Below are 17209 nucleotides of genomic sequence, written 5' to 3' on the forward strand. Positions count from 1 at the left end.
ACTAGCAAATACACTAATAAATTTGTCATTTATAAACTCTAACTACAATGCAACTAAAAGCAAGTACTAGTACTAATCAGTGGATGATCAGTTGACTTTCTCCTTTTGCCATTCAATTTCACAGCTCCTAAGCAAACATATAGACATGATAATCAATTTCTTACTGAGGTGACTCCTTTCCATTTACAGGATCTGTACATTTGACTGTTGATTATAGGCAAGCTTTGGCAGGTTCCTGTGGCAAGCAAGCTTGGAGTTAGTTCAGTCCCGCCTTCAGAAAGGAGACTCATGAAGGACAAAAAGATTTAAATAAAAATGGAGAGGGGGAGGAAGAAAAGAGCAACAATATTAAAGCTACACAGGCATTCAATAAAAAATGTCAGTCTCTAAAAAAAGAGTAAAATTATTATTTTTTTAAGCTTTGCTACCCCCTGTGTACAGTCCATTCTGCTGCTCACAAGTCACTTCTACGAAAGTTAAATATATTAAAAGCTCAGTATATTACCTAAGCCATTTTTGACCCCACATTGCACACTGCTACTCAGAGGAACAGACACTACAGTTCAGAGTAAAACTTGGTTGTTGGAGGGCACAAAAGGGACAAGAGCTCTCTTCGATAGCTTAGATGCTGAGGTAATGCTGAATGAAAGCAGTGGACGCAAACAAATGAATCGTAGCTTCAGGCTGGAGTAATATCAGGTGCATCTCTACACCCCGAGGGCTCAACTCCTACACTTCTTAAGTCCCTCCCCCTGAAACAACCTCCTGCAGTTTCACTTAGAGATCAAGCAGAGAACAGGTACTTCTCTCTCAGCAGTGACAGCTACAGCTTACCAACAGTGATCACCTTGAAGGTTTCAGACATCTATGTATCTGGTAAGTACATTTCTTTAGAGTATTTTTTTCAAATAAAGTGTGTTCATATTAACATCTAAAAAGTAAATCAGAAGTGTTCATTTTTCAGCTCTCTCAAAAGCCTAGGTTACTCCTAGCAGGTGCATTTACTGCACCAGTTTAAGCTTTCAGCAGAAAGTTTCAACAGGAGAGGGAAATATTTTAGTCTGAGAAAAAACTAACTCTTGCAAGTTTTTACAATAATTAACTCTTGTTGGTGAAAAGTGTTTTAAGCACCTTTTTTCATATGGGAAGTCAATGTATTGAAGTATGACAAAAAGCTGTATTGCTTAAAATTGCTACGTTTAGTCTGCCAACTATTCTTCATACAGTAGTGTCGGGTTAATCTGAAAAGCTTGTATGAAAATAAGGTACTCCAGTTTTGATTTATTATTTTTTCCAGCTTCTGGGAATTTAGCACAGAAAATTGGATTGTTTTGAGTTATCCTCTCTCTAGTCAATTAAAAGTGTATTAAGACATTGAATTATTAACTTAATATTTACAAAAATTTTTATTTCTTATCCACACTGCCTAACCAACTTACTTAATCTGTTTCTGTACTTCGTCTTGCACGCACACACACACACAGAGACACATGCGTGCCCTCACACACAAGCACGCAGTCCTCTTTGGTCCGTACCTTCAACACACGCTTCCTTTCCAGTCCTTACCAACCCACTCCTCTCGCCCATGTTTCCTCCTAATTAACAAACAGTTGCGTTAAAATTTATCTTTCAGTTTAAAGGAACTGGAAGTTTAGAAGGGAGTGGTAGTTAATCACTGGAAAATCTCAGCTAGAATAAAACTCACAAATCTTGTTCTTGCAACACTCTAGGTAGGTGACAATGGCATGTCCTTGAGTTATGCAATAATGCCACATCACAATATTTTAATTATAGCATGTCCTTCAAAATGTTCCACCCCAGTAAGTACTCCTGGTCAGAGAGATCAACATCACCAAAAGGATACTGCAATAATAATGGAGTGTGCATGACAAACTGTTACGTAGTTTGCTAAAGCAGTGTCCTAAAAAGAAATATAATTACCATCCTTGCTTGTAATAAAAGACATTTTGAAATTTCCTCTTTGATCAACTGAGCATCTTAAACAATTTAGACTACTTAAAAACCTAAAAAACAACATGCACATATATATATATGTACATATATATGTGTGTGTATGCGTGTGTATGAATACATCTGTGAATACATGTGTGTATATACTTATACCCACTTACATTTTTGTTTATGTATTTATACACACACACATACACACAATGTTAAACGATATTCTTGTTTTCTGAACCTGCTAATATGTTAAAGGCAAGGAGATACCAACAACATAGTTTCAAAAATAGAAGGAAAAAAAACTTGCAGCTATTGGTCTCAGGTTGAAAAGGGCTACAGATTAGAAAGCCGTGAGGAGGTATACTATTGACAAGAAACAAACAACTAAGACAACCTCAAGTTTAACCAATATTATCTGAATAACTGTTTTCAATAAAAATATAAATAAATAATACTACTACAATTCAAAACTAGAAAGAGAAAATCTTAACAATATATAACTACCTGCATTTCTAAAATCAGGTATACAGGAAATAAATTCTCAATCTGAAAAAAAAAAAAAGTTACATGAAAATTATCCTGCTACTGAAGAATTTTTTCCCACTTTTAAAGGATAGCACAAGTTATTGCATTCAAGTTTAAGGAAAAAGCAACTACTTATTTTGATTCTTCTTTCTAATACTAAATTTTAATTTTGGTAGCACAAAACATACATTGTACAACTGTAAGTAACTAACATTATTTATAAAGAGACAGTTTTAATTGGTTGCACCTATTTTAAACCACTAATGTCTTTTCCAGCTGTATGTGTGGGATCAAATAGTTTTAATTTTTTTTAATTATGAAATATGTACCTCTGCCAGATACTCCTGTGTTTTACTTAAGAGATTGGAGGAGAAATTATCCTTCTTGTCTGGGTTTAGAAATATTTTATTACTGGCATTTTTAAACCATGAGAAAAAAAGGGATTAAATAGTAAAAGAGAGAAACACAACATCCATCTGGCTTACACTAGCCTAAGTTTACGAAAGGGTAAACACCCTTTAAAATAAGCTACTCGTTCTACACCTCTCAAGTCCGAGCAGCAGGTTCTGGGAGCGCTACTGTCTGCAGGCTAAGCATGCCATCAAAACAAATTTTTTAAAAAAAAAAAAGCACTGTTGTAATTCTCTCCCGTGGTACACATGGCAAAGAAGCTCCAACGCTCTAAACTTTTAAGATTAAAACTGCAACAATGCATTTTATCTTATTAAGAAACGATAGTTAATACTCTGTTGAACAGGAATAACTTGAATCAAAGTTAAATACCAAGTACAAAGTCGGGGTGGGGGGGAACAGGACACACAGGAATTTTCATTATTAAGCAAAGGAAAGCTAGCAGAACAAGAAAATCTAATTAACATCTCTTTATTATAAGTGCTGCACCTGAATGCAAATTCGGACTGTTATCATAAATGGTTCAACTAAGAATGCAATGAAGTTTTGACAACAATATCTTTTTTTCAAGAATAATTAGTACAAGTATTTCCAAGAAGATATAAAGAACAACAGGTACAAGCTGACTTGGTCAAGTCTATTACAAACTGTCCACATTAGTTATACATCATTAGTCAAAGATAAATGCAACAAACTCACTTAAGACAGAAAAAAAAACCCAAAAAAAACCCCAACAGTTCCCTATCTGGACCTCCCCTCCTACGCTTCAATATTTTATTTATGTAAAAGCATTACTCTTAATCTTTCAAAGGAATTCTAGCTGTCATTCTTTAAAATATTTTTTTAAACTATATGATTTTTTTGTAATTTATTTAATTATCATTTTAACCAGACTCCAATGACAAGACTTTATTTAACATGCTGCTGTACAATTCAATTTTTTTTCATTGTTACAGTATCACTATCCAACTCAAACAATGAAAAAAGTTTTGCTAAAACCTGAAAAATAAAAGGCTACTTCTCTACACATTCCTTTTTCTTTCAGCTATTGCACATTTAATCATTTGTTAATTTTAAGAAAAACCTTGATTGTTTTTTCTACTTAGAAAGCAGCTTTGCATTTTTCAGGGTACCTTCACAATTACTATTTTAACAAAATTAATATTTCTATGACATCAGAAACAACATTCAATACAATTTGCTAGAATTACTATACCTGATGAAACAAGCAGCAATTCTGTAGCTTTGCCTTCAGTTTTCATAACGTGTTGCATGTCATTGTCTATTAAATAATCTCTGATTTAGGAAATGCAAAACATCTCTACTTTAACTAAAATCTCACAGCATGTAATTACCAGCAGTTCTTTTCATAAACTTAGTATTTTAATACTACTAATCCAAACTTCTATGCAAAAAGCTTTTTTTAAAAAAAAAAAAAATAAAAATATCATGCTATCTAGTCACTCTTACAATTAGTATTCCTGTAGTTTCGGGTAACACAATAGATACAGTACGTGGTTTTGCAACAGTCATCATTTTGATAATGATGCTTATAGTTCATGATGAAATCATCAGTTTTTAGATCTCTGCCATAACACATCCTATAAAATCATGAGAACTTGACTCTGAGAGTTTCTCACGCCTTCAGAATCAGTGAACATAATGGAACAAGCTGATACAAGCCCTCCTGACTTATCTACTGAGCAAATCATTAGGCTGTATAAAGTATCCACAACCTTAGTTTTTCTGAAGAAAGGCAGATAGATCACTCCCCTATAAATCAATTACTGCCAGACACTTTTTTACCCAAATTAATACACTTGTGTGTCTGTGTTAACTATATGCAATATGTAAGGTGCTACACAGCAGAAGAATGTGAAATGTGTTTATCAAGCAGAAGATTCTATTAGTCAGATATTGCAGTACTCATTTCTCTTAATTGAATTAGGAAGAGGAAGAAAATTGGTGTGGTTTTATCCTTCGAGAGATTGGCCACTTTTGAGGTATCCATTGAGATTAGGCTGTTAGGAAATGTCATGCCAGTTAAAAGAGGGGGTTGGTCAGTCTCTGAAAGAGCCAAGTCAGCTACCCAAGTGCAACCAATCCACTCCACCCTCATTTCACCAAAGCAGGAAATTCCCTCCTCTCTCTCCCCAACCGGCCTGACAGGCTTGCCCCATATCCAGCTGCTGCCAGGACCTGCCTCTTCTCATCCTGCCCACCTCCGCTTCTCTCTCAACAGCTCCACCTAGACTTCTACTTTCATCTTCTGAATGAATGTTCCTTCAGTTTTCAAAGAAAACTCCTTCAAGCCAGTAGCAGTGGCAGGTGACTAGCACTGCTGAAAATTAGGCCACTTCTGTGACTACACTGAGGTGTGGAAGGATGTCAAACTTTAATGTATGTCTATCTCAAATCTGGCATCTAGCATTTTTGTTTTGTTTTAAAAAACCCCACAACACACCGTATGTAATATGAAGGGGAATACAGTTAAAAGAATGCATTACTTTGTATTTAGTTCCAGTGTTCCACTACAGCTAATTTTAAACTTTGTGTTACAGTTCCTGCACTGCCAGTTGCAAAAGTGTTGTTTTCCGGCACCCCCTCTTCCCTGAGACACCACAGGAGTTGGCTTCCTCTCTTCACCTGGAAAGAAGGATTCTAGAAACCTGAAAAACTGGAAACATCAAGAGGCTAAAACTGAGGAAAGCTAACCACAAGAAAGTTTTTATAAAGAACCATTACATTTAATTGTTTAAAGCAGAACAAAAATGAGTCTCCTCAAAGAACGTAAACCAAAGAAGCCTCATTACATCCCAAGACCACCAGGAAAGCCATTTAAGTACAAGTGCTTTCAGTGCCCCTTTACTTGCAATGAGAAATCCCATCTTTTTAATCATATGAAGTATGGCCTCTGCAAAAACTCAATTACTTTAGTATCAGAGCAGGATCGCATTATCAAGTGTCCAAAGACCAGTTCCTTGGAGCCCAAACAGATCAATCAGCTTGAATCTACAGTCAAACCAACTTCTTCCAAATCTGTCACAAATGGACTGTCAAATCTCGATTCAAAGCCTCAATATCCTTTTGCAAAAGAAGATGCCAAGGAAAACGTTGAATTACAAAACCAGGCAACAAACACAGCAATTCAAGGACAAAAACCTGCAATTCAGAAGGAATTAACCCCTGCCAGTACTACAGCAGAAAGTGCTATCAGCATGCAGCCTCTATTGGACAGCATTGTAAGACCCTCAGCTTTCGTTCCTGTAGGAGAACACAGAGATAGTAAAGGCCCAGAAAATAGTGAAGTATCTGAAATTATATCGCTCTCTAACAAAAGTTCACCCTTTCACACTAAGTCTGCATTTCATGCACCAAGTCACCCATGGAAAGCAGGTTCTACTTTCCTCCCAGAGTTTCCACATAAAGTTGCTCCCACAAAAGGCTTTGGTTCCATTTCACCTTACATGCAACCGATGATTCCTGAGTACTCACCCCATTTTTATGAGCATAGGCTAGCTATCTACACACCTTACTTGCTTCCAGGTAATTCAGAGTGTGAAAGCTCTGCTCTGTCTGTCTATGGCACACAAGATCAAAGACACTTTCTTCCCCACCCTGGGCCACTTCCAAAACCCATAAATCCATCAGCGTATGAACACTATCGATTGTTCCAACAATATCATTCCACTCCTCCGATACCTTATGGATTTTGTAGGCCAACAGATCCTCCATTTTACAGATTTTCACATGTAGCTGGTATTAACAGAGATCAAAATTCTCACCTAATGGAAGAAACTACCTTGCTGTATCCCGCTTCTTTAAGCCCATCCCAACAATATCCTCTAAGTTCACATAAAAAACAAGCAGATTATGAAAAAGAAATTACATTATTGCATGCCAAAAGTCATTCCAAAGACGACCAAAATGAAAGAGAGAATGCTAAAATGAGCCCTCTTGCAGGAAGTGCCGCAACAGGCTCCCCCGGCAGACCTAGCCCAACCAACTTCACTCAAACAAGCCATGCATGCGAAGGCTTATTTGACCTTTCTAACAAGTCATCTTCCACATCACTTGGCAAGTATGATCAGCCAGAAGAAAACTTCACAGCTTTCAGACCTGTGAGAAAAAGCACTGATCAACCAACTGTACTTCAAAGTGTGCAGACACAGCAAGATAGAGGAGAATCACCTACCAGGTAAAATAGTAAAATCACTTTGCAAATTCTTGTCAGATTTACTAGGGACACACAAAGATAGATGGACACATTTCATGCAATGCCCCCAAAATATATTTAAATTTACAGCACTGAGATAATTTGTTCTATGTTAACTGTGCAAAACACAGTACAACTCACAGTTGCTATAGTGAGTAGACCACTCACTTTCCTTAATGTATCAGGTATTTCCAATACCATTACTATTCATGTGTCTGTACATTTCAGGAAATTATCTGTGTTACAGCGATGTGTATGGTGAAAGGGACTTGGGGGAGTTAAAGGAGAAACAATAAAATTGTCAGACTTCTAGACAGATATTTTTTTTCCTTCCTGCCCACCTTCTCAGCCCCAATTTAAAAAAACAACTGATAGTGAATTCTCTTTTCTCCTCATTTCTTTCAGCATTAATGTCACTGATGAAGATTCACACACACAGAACGAATGCCATAACAATGAAGGCTCACTGTCCAACACGGAAGAAGACACAGGGATAGCTCCCCTTAATCTTTCAAAAAAGGCTGACACAAACACAGGACCTATTCATGAGCATGCATACAAAACCACATCCAAAACAGAAAGTCAGAACTTTCTGGAATTGCAAGACATGCCTCTCAACCTCTCAGTAAAAGATTCCTGTAACACAGTAAGCCTGAAAACGTCATTCCACAGTCCATCTCATGATAATGGTGCTGCTACTTCTCCAAACACCGAAAACGAAACCTCTGGAGCAGATGCATGTAACCCCAAGAACCCTATTAACAGTGCCTGTGACAAATCTTCTTTCACAGCTCCCTGTAATGAAGCTCAAGACTTAAGAATAATTGACAGCTGTGATGAACAGAAACAAACAGCAGCTGTAGCTCTCTGTCAGCTAGCTGCGTACAGCCCAAGCAAAGTTAGAATGGACAATGAAGGACAGAGTCCTCAGGACAGTAATGCTTCATGTACAGAAGCTACTCTTAATTCTTCTGATACTCAGGATACTCAGTGCAATCAAAAAGTAAAAGGACAAAAAAGGACAAATCAAAAAGAATCGGCAAAATCACAGCAAGGCACTAAAAGAGTAAGGCCAAATGACTGTAGCAGAGTCTTCACTTTAAGGAAGAGAACAAGAGTATCTTAATACTTCACTTTCCAGTGAGTTTCTGGTCATAGAAGCTAGTTACCAGCAGCATTGTAAAATTCCTACAAACCATCTCTTATTGGGTTTGGTCCATGACAAGATACGTTCAATCTCTCCCATGTAAATAATGTTCATAATTTTATATTAATATTTTTAAGTAACTGAACTTTCCCTTGTATAAGCTCAGATTTTGATGAGTGAATTTTTGCATTCATTACTAAAGCCAAAGTATATTAGATGAATCTTTAAGGTTTTTTGCAATTGTATTAATGTAAAATAACTTTTACAACTTCTTTTCTTAAAAGATGCTTAAGCTCTAGAAATAATATTGTTCGGTAACATACTGTCATAGTCTTTTTGAGGCTTAATTTCACTTAATAGGGCTTGTTTGTCTTTTTTCTTTGAAAATCTTTTTATTTCACTGTGCAGTAGTTTAAATAAGCTTAAGATTAAACCTGCCTATTTAGAATTTACTGTAAAAACTGTTTTGTGTATGAATGCCCTTTACCATTATGCCATAATACAGAACAACAGACCAAATTTTGTTACTCAGAGGCAGACGATAGTTTAAACAAACTGATCCAAACCTTGTATAAGCAAGCTTTTCTTATGTTGACTAAGAACAAACTCAAGTTAAACCAAAGAAAGCCTGCACTAATTTAACAAATGCAGTTTATGTTCACCTTTAACTGAACCACTGTGAAAACAATACTGAAAATTTGAAGATCTAAACAATTTAGATGCCTAATCCTTTGAGGTTAGACAGACACTGGGCAACCTTCAAACTCCAAGCGTAAAAGGTTATTTATATAATTTATTTCACCTGAGGCAAACTCTCCTGGTGAAGGTGTTATTTCAGTATACATGTATCACTAATTATCAGTTTCAGTGTGCTTCTACATACATCCTAAAACTACTTTCTTCTTCTATAACTGTGTATATAAACTTGCAATTTTTCAAATAAATCTATGACCTGTACTTAAAATATACGGAAAGTCATTAATGAACACAAATACATTCATTACACTATCTGTAACACATATTTGGAAGAAAAATTAGCAAAGAAATTGCTAGCTAAATTTTCAATTTACAAGTAGAATTTGGCATGGAATACCCATCAACTCTAAAAAAGGAGGTTCCTTCAGTGAAGGAAGTTCATTATGCAGATTAATTCATCTGTACTTTAGCTCCATATGACGAACCTCAGAGTTCCCTCCACCTTAAAGCTTATCAAAACTTCTACAAAAGACAAGAATATCAATCTGAGTTTGAACAAAGGGAATATGGTAACAGAAAAAGTCCAATTAACTCAAATTACAACAGCAAGGCTGCAGGGGAAGAAAGAGCTTCTTTCTAGGCCAAGTTTAAAGCTTCAAGCTTAGGGATGTATGCTACCAAATCCGTAATTTCCAAATATGAAATTACGGAGTCTAGCATTGCCGCTGCTGTTTTTTAAACTACATGAAGTTATTTGCCTCACTAATGTCTGGAAGCAGAACGTTTCATAGTTTCCCTTATCCATAATTTAAGAAGAATCTCATGTATCTCTTTTATTGTTAATTTGAATTTCTTTAAATCAATAAGGAAAAACTTTTTGGTGGTTTTTCATACAATTCAAGGATTAATTCTTCACCATCTCTATACAAATATTGTTCCTAAAACCAAGCTCCATTGATGAAGTCTACCTCATCTCCATTCCTCAAATTAAATAAAAACTAGGCTGAAGGGAACCATGAAGGTTAACTACTCAAACAGCTCTCCATACCTTGATTAACTTGATTTCTGTCCTTCCTAACAGAAACCTTTCTAACTCAGTGTCCATAAACAAATTATTGTAGGGCTCCAGTTCCTATAGAATAACAAAGTCAGTCCTAATGCTCATCTAACTATTCTCTTGCTGGAAATTATACCCATTACCTATGGTCTTGTTCTGGTCACTGAAAATAGTTGTCAAAAGTATAGGTTTTCTTTTAAGAGGAAGAGTATAAGCTTTCAGCTTTGTCTTCACTCAACCAAACAACCTTAGTTCCTTCAGCCTTTCCCCATCAGTCTTATTTTCTGTTCTTCTCATGATTCCTGCTGCTTTAGGCTAGCTTTCTTTAAATAATCTTTTAAGTGTGATGTCCTAAGATGAGTACCCTATGTGTCATAATTTTAGTATCAAGTGAGATGGAAGGATTACCACACTGTTCATGACTTCTTTTTCACCATCTTGTTCTACTAAGATAAATAAAATTGTGGAATGATATGGGAGACCCACATGAATTCTTACGTCCTTTCCTGTATAACTGCTGCCTAGAAGTGACTCCCTATGTCTCGAATTGTGTAGTTAGTTACTCCTAACTACGAATACTACTTTGCACTTGTCCTAATTTCTTAAATAATTATGTAAAGGACAATTTGAATATAAGTCTCTTTCAAAGTACAACACAGTTCCTCTTAAGATCACTGTGTTAACTTTTCTTCCAACTTCCAGAACGCATTCCTTTGTCTTTCTCCAAATTATTATAATCAACTTTGAATTTCTACATTAATAGTGGACTGGATAACTTACATAAAGCAAAACTGAATAAGACAGACTTGCAAATTAAACTAGAATATACTGTATTTAGTATAATTATTTTTTCAAATTAATTTAAATGGAAAACAAGGTCCAGTAAAGCAAAAGGAAAAAAAAAAACAGAGAAGGGACAATGTCAAGTGTGCCATGGCTATTCTGCAGCCTATATCTGCTCAGCAATAATAAAGGTTTGACTCTGATGAAGATATAACATGATTTGTCATTACTAGTTATATTCTTCACTAGCTGCATCCCGTTTTATGTCCAAGTCTTTCCAAATTATAACCCTACAAATTCAGACTACCTCTTTTTACTCATCCTTCACTCATACCATTCTGCCTTCTATATAACATGTTCTTGAGTATCAGATAACCAAAGAAGTTGCAGTTTAGTCAAGATAGTCTCCAGTTAGGTTTCTTACCCATCTTCTTACATAATGACTGTTGGAAATCTTAGCACTGTTTTATTAAGAAACTTCTAATTCCTATAAAACCATTTTTCCTTAGACCTTTATGCCTAAGTCTTTCCCAGAAAGACCTTGCTGCCATGATTGTGTTCTCTCTTTTCCCCTCCTCCCCTACCTTAGCTTTATATTCTTCCACCCCAGTAACAGAAGGCTACTTCTTATGCAATCTGACAAATTAAAAATTTGCATATAAACCTATGTATATTAAAATCACCTTCACAGGCAGCAATATATTTTCACTGCACCTCTGCAGAAAAAGAAGGGTGTGAAGGATACAACTATCATCCCCATTCTACATACACAAAAACTCAACCTAAAACGTGAAGAGAAATGGTTTCATAGCACAGGTCAAATCACTAGCAGAGCTAGGATTCACTCATGTCTTTTGCAGTCCTGTACAATATCAAACTTGCATGAAACTTCCAGTTTAGATTTAAAAAATTATATTAGATGAGGCTATCCTGATTCCTTGATAGAGGTGTACAGTTTCAGTTTTGTTAGAACTAAAATAGAGGCTTATGTTTGGATGACTTCCCATTCTTAAAGTTGTGGGTTTTTTAACTGTTTCATCTTTATCATACAAAGGCAAAAGTATTAGGAAAGGGAAACCAACTGAAGGCTAGCTGTACAAAAATTCTCACATGCAAAACAGATACTATACTGAACATGAACTCTTTTCAAGAAGACAGAATAATAAACTGTTATTAAATACCATACTTTACAGTTTCTTCTAGGACAAGTCAACAGATCTTCAGAATAGAAAAGATCTAGCAACCTAACTTACCAGTATCAAACACCAGTTTTGAAACATTTTTGAAAACTAGTGTTCAACTTCTCTGTTCAACACACGAGTACCAAATGACATCAAAAGAACTATCTAGCTCAAAATATTGCTGTAAAAGTGCCCAATCCTGGATGCGTACTACTACATTATGCCTTTGTCACTTCAACTCTGTAAAAAATTGACCAAAAATCACAAAACGGAGAACTACTACTTCCACACTAATATCTCTGTATTTCAATGTATGTTGATACATACAAAACACACAAAGAAACAATTCCTCTGCCCTGTTGTTTTTCCTTCCATCCTGATCTTTCAAAAACCAAAATTCAAAATTTTCAAATTTTCAAATATTCAAAAATACAGTGAACTATTTACAGTTTACTAAATTATGCAAAATTTGCCTCTGAAATTTAATCAGAAACAAACAGCATAAGCTACTAGCTTTAAAGAGCAACTTAGTCATCAATTATTTTATATATTCTATTTAAATAATGACACTGACACAATATACAGACATACAGAATTATTTTTATACAACTGTACACAGAAACATGGGAGGAAGAAAGAAGAAAACCCCAAGAAACTACTTTCATTTTGGAAAGAAAAATTTATTAAGTATAAAAAAGGCACGCCCAAGGCAATGCTTTTGACAGAAGTACCTTGAATATCCCCATAGGCATATTTTTTACTCTAGAATTCAATACTACAGTCATTATTCAGCACACTCACATCAGCAAATTCCAGTCTATTGCCACACATTCAAGCTCTAATACTATAAATTGTTAATTCATGAACTTACTAACATTCAGCAACTACAACTCACCATCTGAAATTCGGGAAGGGAGTAACAATCCTCTTCTGCCTAATTCAGCCAGAGCCAGGCATCCACCATGCCACGCATTGTCTGTTTCCTGGAAACTAATTTTAGAACAAAGACAAGTTTTGTTAAGACTAGCCTTCCCTTTTCAGATTTCATTTTTCGGTGAATTCCTACCATTTTAAAAGACACATAATCCAAACCAGCATGTGTTTATTGTGTTATTAATCCTGTTAGACTTCTAAAATATAAGAATGACAAGTTGAACATGTTTTCTTTCCCATTTTGTGCAACATAAATACTGCTATAAACATGATCAAATAAGCAAAAAACCTATTTATCAATATAAATGTAAACTCAATACAGAAGACTACAATACCTGGAACTCAGCAAGAAAAGGAAAACTTTCTAGTACACTGGCAAAAGATGCACATTTACAGAACATACCCAAACAACCTTAGGAATTTACTGCCAAACACAGTCCTTAAGTAGGAAAAGAAGTTCAAGTGATAGTTTCCAATAAACACATTATACGAGCTTATGTAGTAAGCAAACAGTGTTGTTTATCCACCTTTAGAAAACATAAAACAAAACAGAGCAACTTGCAGTGAACACAGATATCAAAAATGGTACACAACTTTTGGTGGACTGGCAGATAAAGGAGTGAAAAGTGGAAAGGCTGCACACTGCATGACTAAACATGCAAAAAGTTCATTTTGTATTAAACTAGGAATAGGAATCTAAGAATAAAATGTTGAACAGACAAACTAGGTCATATCAAAGCTTCATCTCTCCCACTATCCTGTCTCTGACATGGACCAATAGCAGATGCTTGGCCAAAGACAAAGCGTACAGGATCATTCCCTTATTAGCCTCCTCCTAGCTTTGGCAATCAGCAGTACGGAGACTTTCCAAGCCAGAGGTTGCAACCAGAATGTCATATTTAATAAGCTCTGATGGGACTCTCTTCCATTAATTTGTATAATCCCTTTTTGAACTCCCTTTACACTTTTGGCTTCTATAACATCCTGTGGCAATGACTTCCACTGTTTAATTATAATTGCGTGAAAATGTACTTCCTGATGTTTCCCAGTTCTCACATTATGAGAATGAATGAATAGTAAACAATTACTTGCTTTCCCTCTTTCTTTCATATTTATGATTTTATATACCTCCATTATATCCCTCTGCTTTTTCTTTCCAGTTGGAAGAATCCCCATCAGTTAAATCACTTTTTGGTGATTCAGTTTTGTTATCTCTTCCTTTCCTAATAATATCTAACATTCCATTTTCCTTCTTTTTTTCTGACAGCTGCTGAGCACTCCACTGACATTTTGACAGAACTATCACTGACTTCAAGATCTCTTTCCTGAGTAGTAATAACTGTTTTACAGCTAGGTGCGTTTTTCCCGAAGTGCATTAGTTTGCGTTCAGTAGATATTATATGAAATATGTTATTTACACTCTAGTTACTTAACTTAGGCTTATATAACATTTTCTTTTCTGTCACCTTTAGTTTTCACTACATTAGCTAATTTTAAATCATCAATTGATTTCCTCACACATTGTACACCTTTTTTCCAGAATCCTTTATAAGTATGTTGAACAGCACAGGGCTCATACAGACCCTTGCAGGACTGTGCTGGTTACCTCACTGCATTGTGAAAAATGATCACTTATTTATTGCCTGTCTCTTGTCTTTTAATCTATCTACATATAAGAAATCTTATCCCAGGAGATATAACTTAAAGTGCCTCTGATGAGCAACTGACTTATTTTTATTTTGGGCACTAGATATTTAGTGCAAAGAATACAGAAGAGATTCCCTTTGTCCTTGTCTACATTTGTTCCCAGGTGTTTCTGAAGAAAGCAGGTCACTCAATTACTAGTTGGATTACTCACCCCTATGACTTCAAAAACAAGGAAAGAAAACAGAGTGAGTACAGGTCTTTGAAGCTCCAGGGATAATTGAGATCAGCAGCACCCCTTAAATTAATCACAGTAACGCAGTGGAAGTATCAGCTAAGTAGATACTTTCCTTGCAAGTTTTTAAGACATTATACCTCCTTTTTTTTAATGTGTTATCTTTTGAGCTGGTACTTTTAATTTGTACTCACAACCAATATGAGAAGATTTTTTAAAACTGAGTACATCTGAGTGACAAACTGAACATTACCAATATTTTTTGCCAATAAAAAAATTCTTTTTGTTATTAGCATAGTCTAAAACACTAGATCTTAAAGCTCAAGTACTCAATGTAGACCTGATGAGCAATTTGATATTAAAAAAAGCACGATACTTGTTTAATAATTCAGTCCTTTACACGCTCTACATGGATGCAGAAACAAGACATCCAACAACAAAGCACATCAAAAGAACATCCTAGCAGCTATATGTGATCAAAATGAAGTTTCAGCTAGCCCAAAAGCCTCCCTCTGACACGGCCAACAGTACATGCCTTAGGTATAGTATAAGAACAAGCATAGCGCAACACTCTCCAAAACACTTCCAGACTCTGGCATATTGTGAACAAGTCTGCAGAAACGAAAAACGTTTTTTGTTCAGGCATATACTCTTAGCATCCACAACATCCTGCGGCAAGAAGTTTTTACAGTTTAACTACATGCTCTGTGAATAACCACCACCTTTCCTTTATTCCAAACCTGCTACCTGCTACTTTAGTTTGCTTCTAATAACACAAAATCTAGAGGGCAATCATTTCCATGCCATTCATGATTTCATAAACCTCTATTATACCCCATTTATTCCTCACTCTTCCTAGACGTTTTAGCCTCCCCTCACGTAGAGATCGCTTCTTATTTCTGGTGATCCTCAGAGCCCTTTTGAATATAATTACCAGTTCTACTATGTTTCTGAAGATGCACACAACACTCAGGACAGGAGCACACCAGGAATTTTTAAAGCAGCAAGTTAATGAGCATTTTTAATTTTTATTTCTCTGAAGTTCAACTTCAGTCCTTCTACATTATTTTAGAATGGGGTCAAGACGAAGGATTATTAGTAATTTCTTTATTGAACACCCTTAGCATGTCCGTGCCTTAGGTTTTGAAATCTGGGAGAAGGGGGGCAACAAAATTTACAGATTTTTAGACCTCTCTTCCTAACTGTTGTCCTCGTGTTTCATAAGCAGACATGTGTCAGATGCATGTGAAGTGCAAAATAAAATTTTTACCTAAAACAGTCCAGTAGAGACCCAATCACATCATCTGCTAATTCTTTTGGAAGTCTTCCAGTTATTCTACCAATTCTACAGAAGTTAAAAGAAAAAAAAAAGCATACAGTGATTCATTAGTACTGCATTTGATGAATAAGTCCTATAAAAAATTTAGTTACTGGAAACTTACAATAAGATGACTGACTTCAAGATGATAATGCACTACCCTAACACCATTACCCTAAAACAACAATCTCAAACTTGAAGCAAAAGCTGCACAGTAGCCAACTTAACACAGAAATACATTTTTTAGAGTGGAAGAGAAAAAAACATTTTGAAGAAATGCTACTTTACACCCTTCAAATCAAGTCTTATCCAGAATGTTTATTTCGAAACCTATCTAAAACTTTGCTGAAGAGCAGCCTAATTTCATATCAGAAAAACAAACAAACATGGCTTTATACCATGAGCTGTGCTAAAGCCATTTGAAGTAACTGTGAATACTGACAGTACACACAAATTATCAATCATGGATTACATCAGACTATATTTCTATGTTGTTTACTTTAGTTTATTAGAGTAACCGTAAGAAACCTACCCTTTTGCTGCAGACCACCTGACAATAGTGTCTTTGTCTTTCAGTCCAACCAACAATTGCTCTGCAGATAATTTTATTTAAACAAAACAGATTATTCTCATTTAAAAACAGAAAGATTTCTTAAAATGTTCAAAATTCATTTTCCTCTTAACATAACTGCCTCTTAGTTTAAATAAAAATATTTGTATCTAGATTTCTTCTATTTGTCACACAAGTACGACTTAAAATCAAAAAAACAAGAAAGATGTCAAAATTGTTTTCTAATAGAGAAAATTTGGTTTGAAATTTTAAGTACTGTGGAAGATTCAAAATGGTGGTCATGGTGCTTTTTTCAGTGGTTCATTAGATTATTCATCATTAGATTATTCATAAAAGTCTTCTGATGCAATTTTTGCCTATTTATACAGCATGTCCACCAGCAAGCTAGCAGAGGACCTGCTGTATGACTGCATACTAATAAAAAAAACAAAAAAGCTGTTCCTTTGATACTACCACAGCTTAAAAATTTAAACCATAATTCTTTACCTTTCTTGTACCACAATTTTTTGTTTTCCATTATGAATTTTAAT

General features: G+C 35.4%; 2 protein-coding genes across 5 annotated transcripts in view; one reads left to right on the top strand and one right to left on the bottom strand.

Moving 5' to 3' along the window:
- Positions 1–17209, bottom strand: part of TBCD (tubulin folding cofactor D) — a 131501-nt gene that overhangs the window by 90037 nt on the left and 24255 nt on the right. For all 4 annotated transcript variants that reach the window (XM_030013158.1, XM_030013155.2, XM_030013157.2 and 1 more), the window contains exons 12-14: positions 16641–16701; positions 16061–16135; positions 12874–12968 (exon numbers count right to left, since the gene is read on the bottom strand). In XM_030013158.1, coding sequence (XP_029869018.1) covers positions 12874–12968; positions 16061–16135; positions 16641–16701 — 231 coding nt within the window. The remainder of the gene's footprint in view (positions 1–12873; positions 12969–16060; positions 16136–16640; positions 16702–17209) is intronic.
- ZNF750 (zinc finger protein 750) lies at positions 766–9213 on the top strand. Its single transcript, XM_030013159.1, has 3 exons — positions 766–876; positions 5460–7096; positions 7520–9213. The coding sequence occupies exons 2-3, from the start codon at positions 5670–5672 to the stop codon at positions 8238–8240; spliced, it is 2148 nt and encodes a 715-aa protein (XP_029869019.1). The 5' UTR covers positions 766–876; positions 5460–5669; the 3' UTR covers positions 8241–9213.

The sequence above is a fragment of the Aquila chrysaetos genome, chromosome 5 (assembly GCF_900496995.4).
Source record: "Aquila chrysaetos chrysaetos chromosome 5, bAquChr1.4, whole genome shotgun sequence".
In the NCBI taxonomy this organism is placed as follows: domain Eukaryota; kingdom Metazoa; phylum Chordata; class Aves; order Accipitriformes; family Accipitridae; genus Aquila; species Aquila chrysaetos.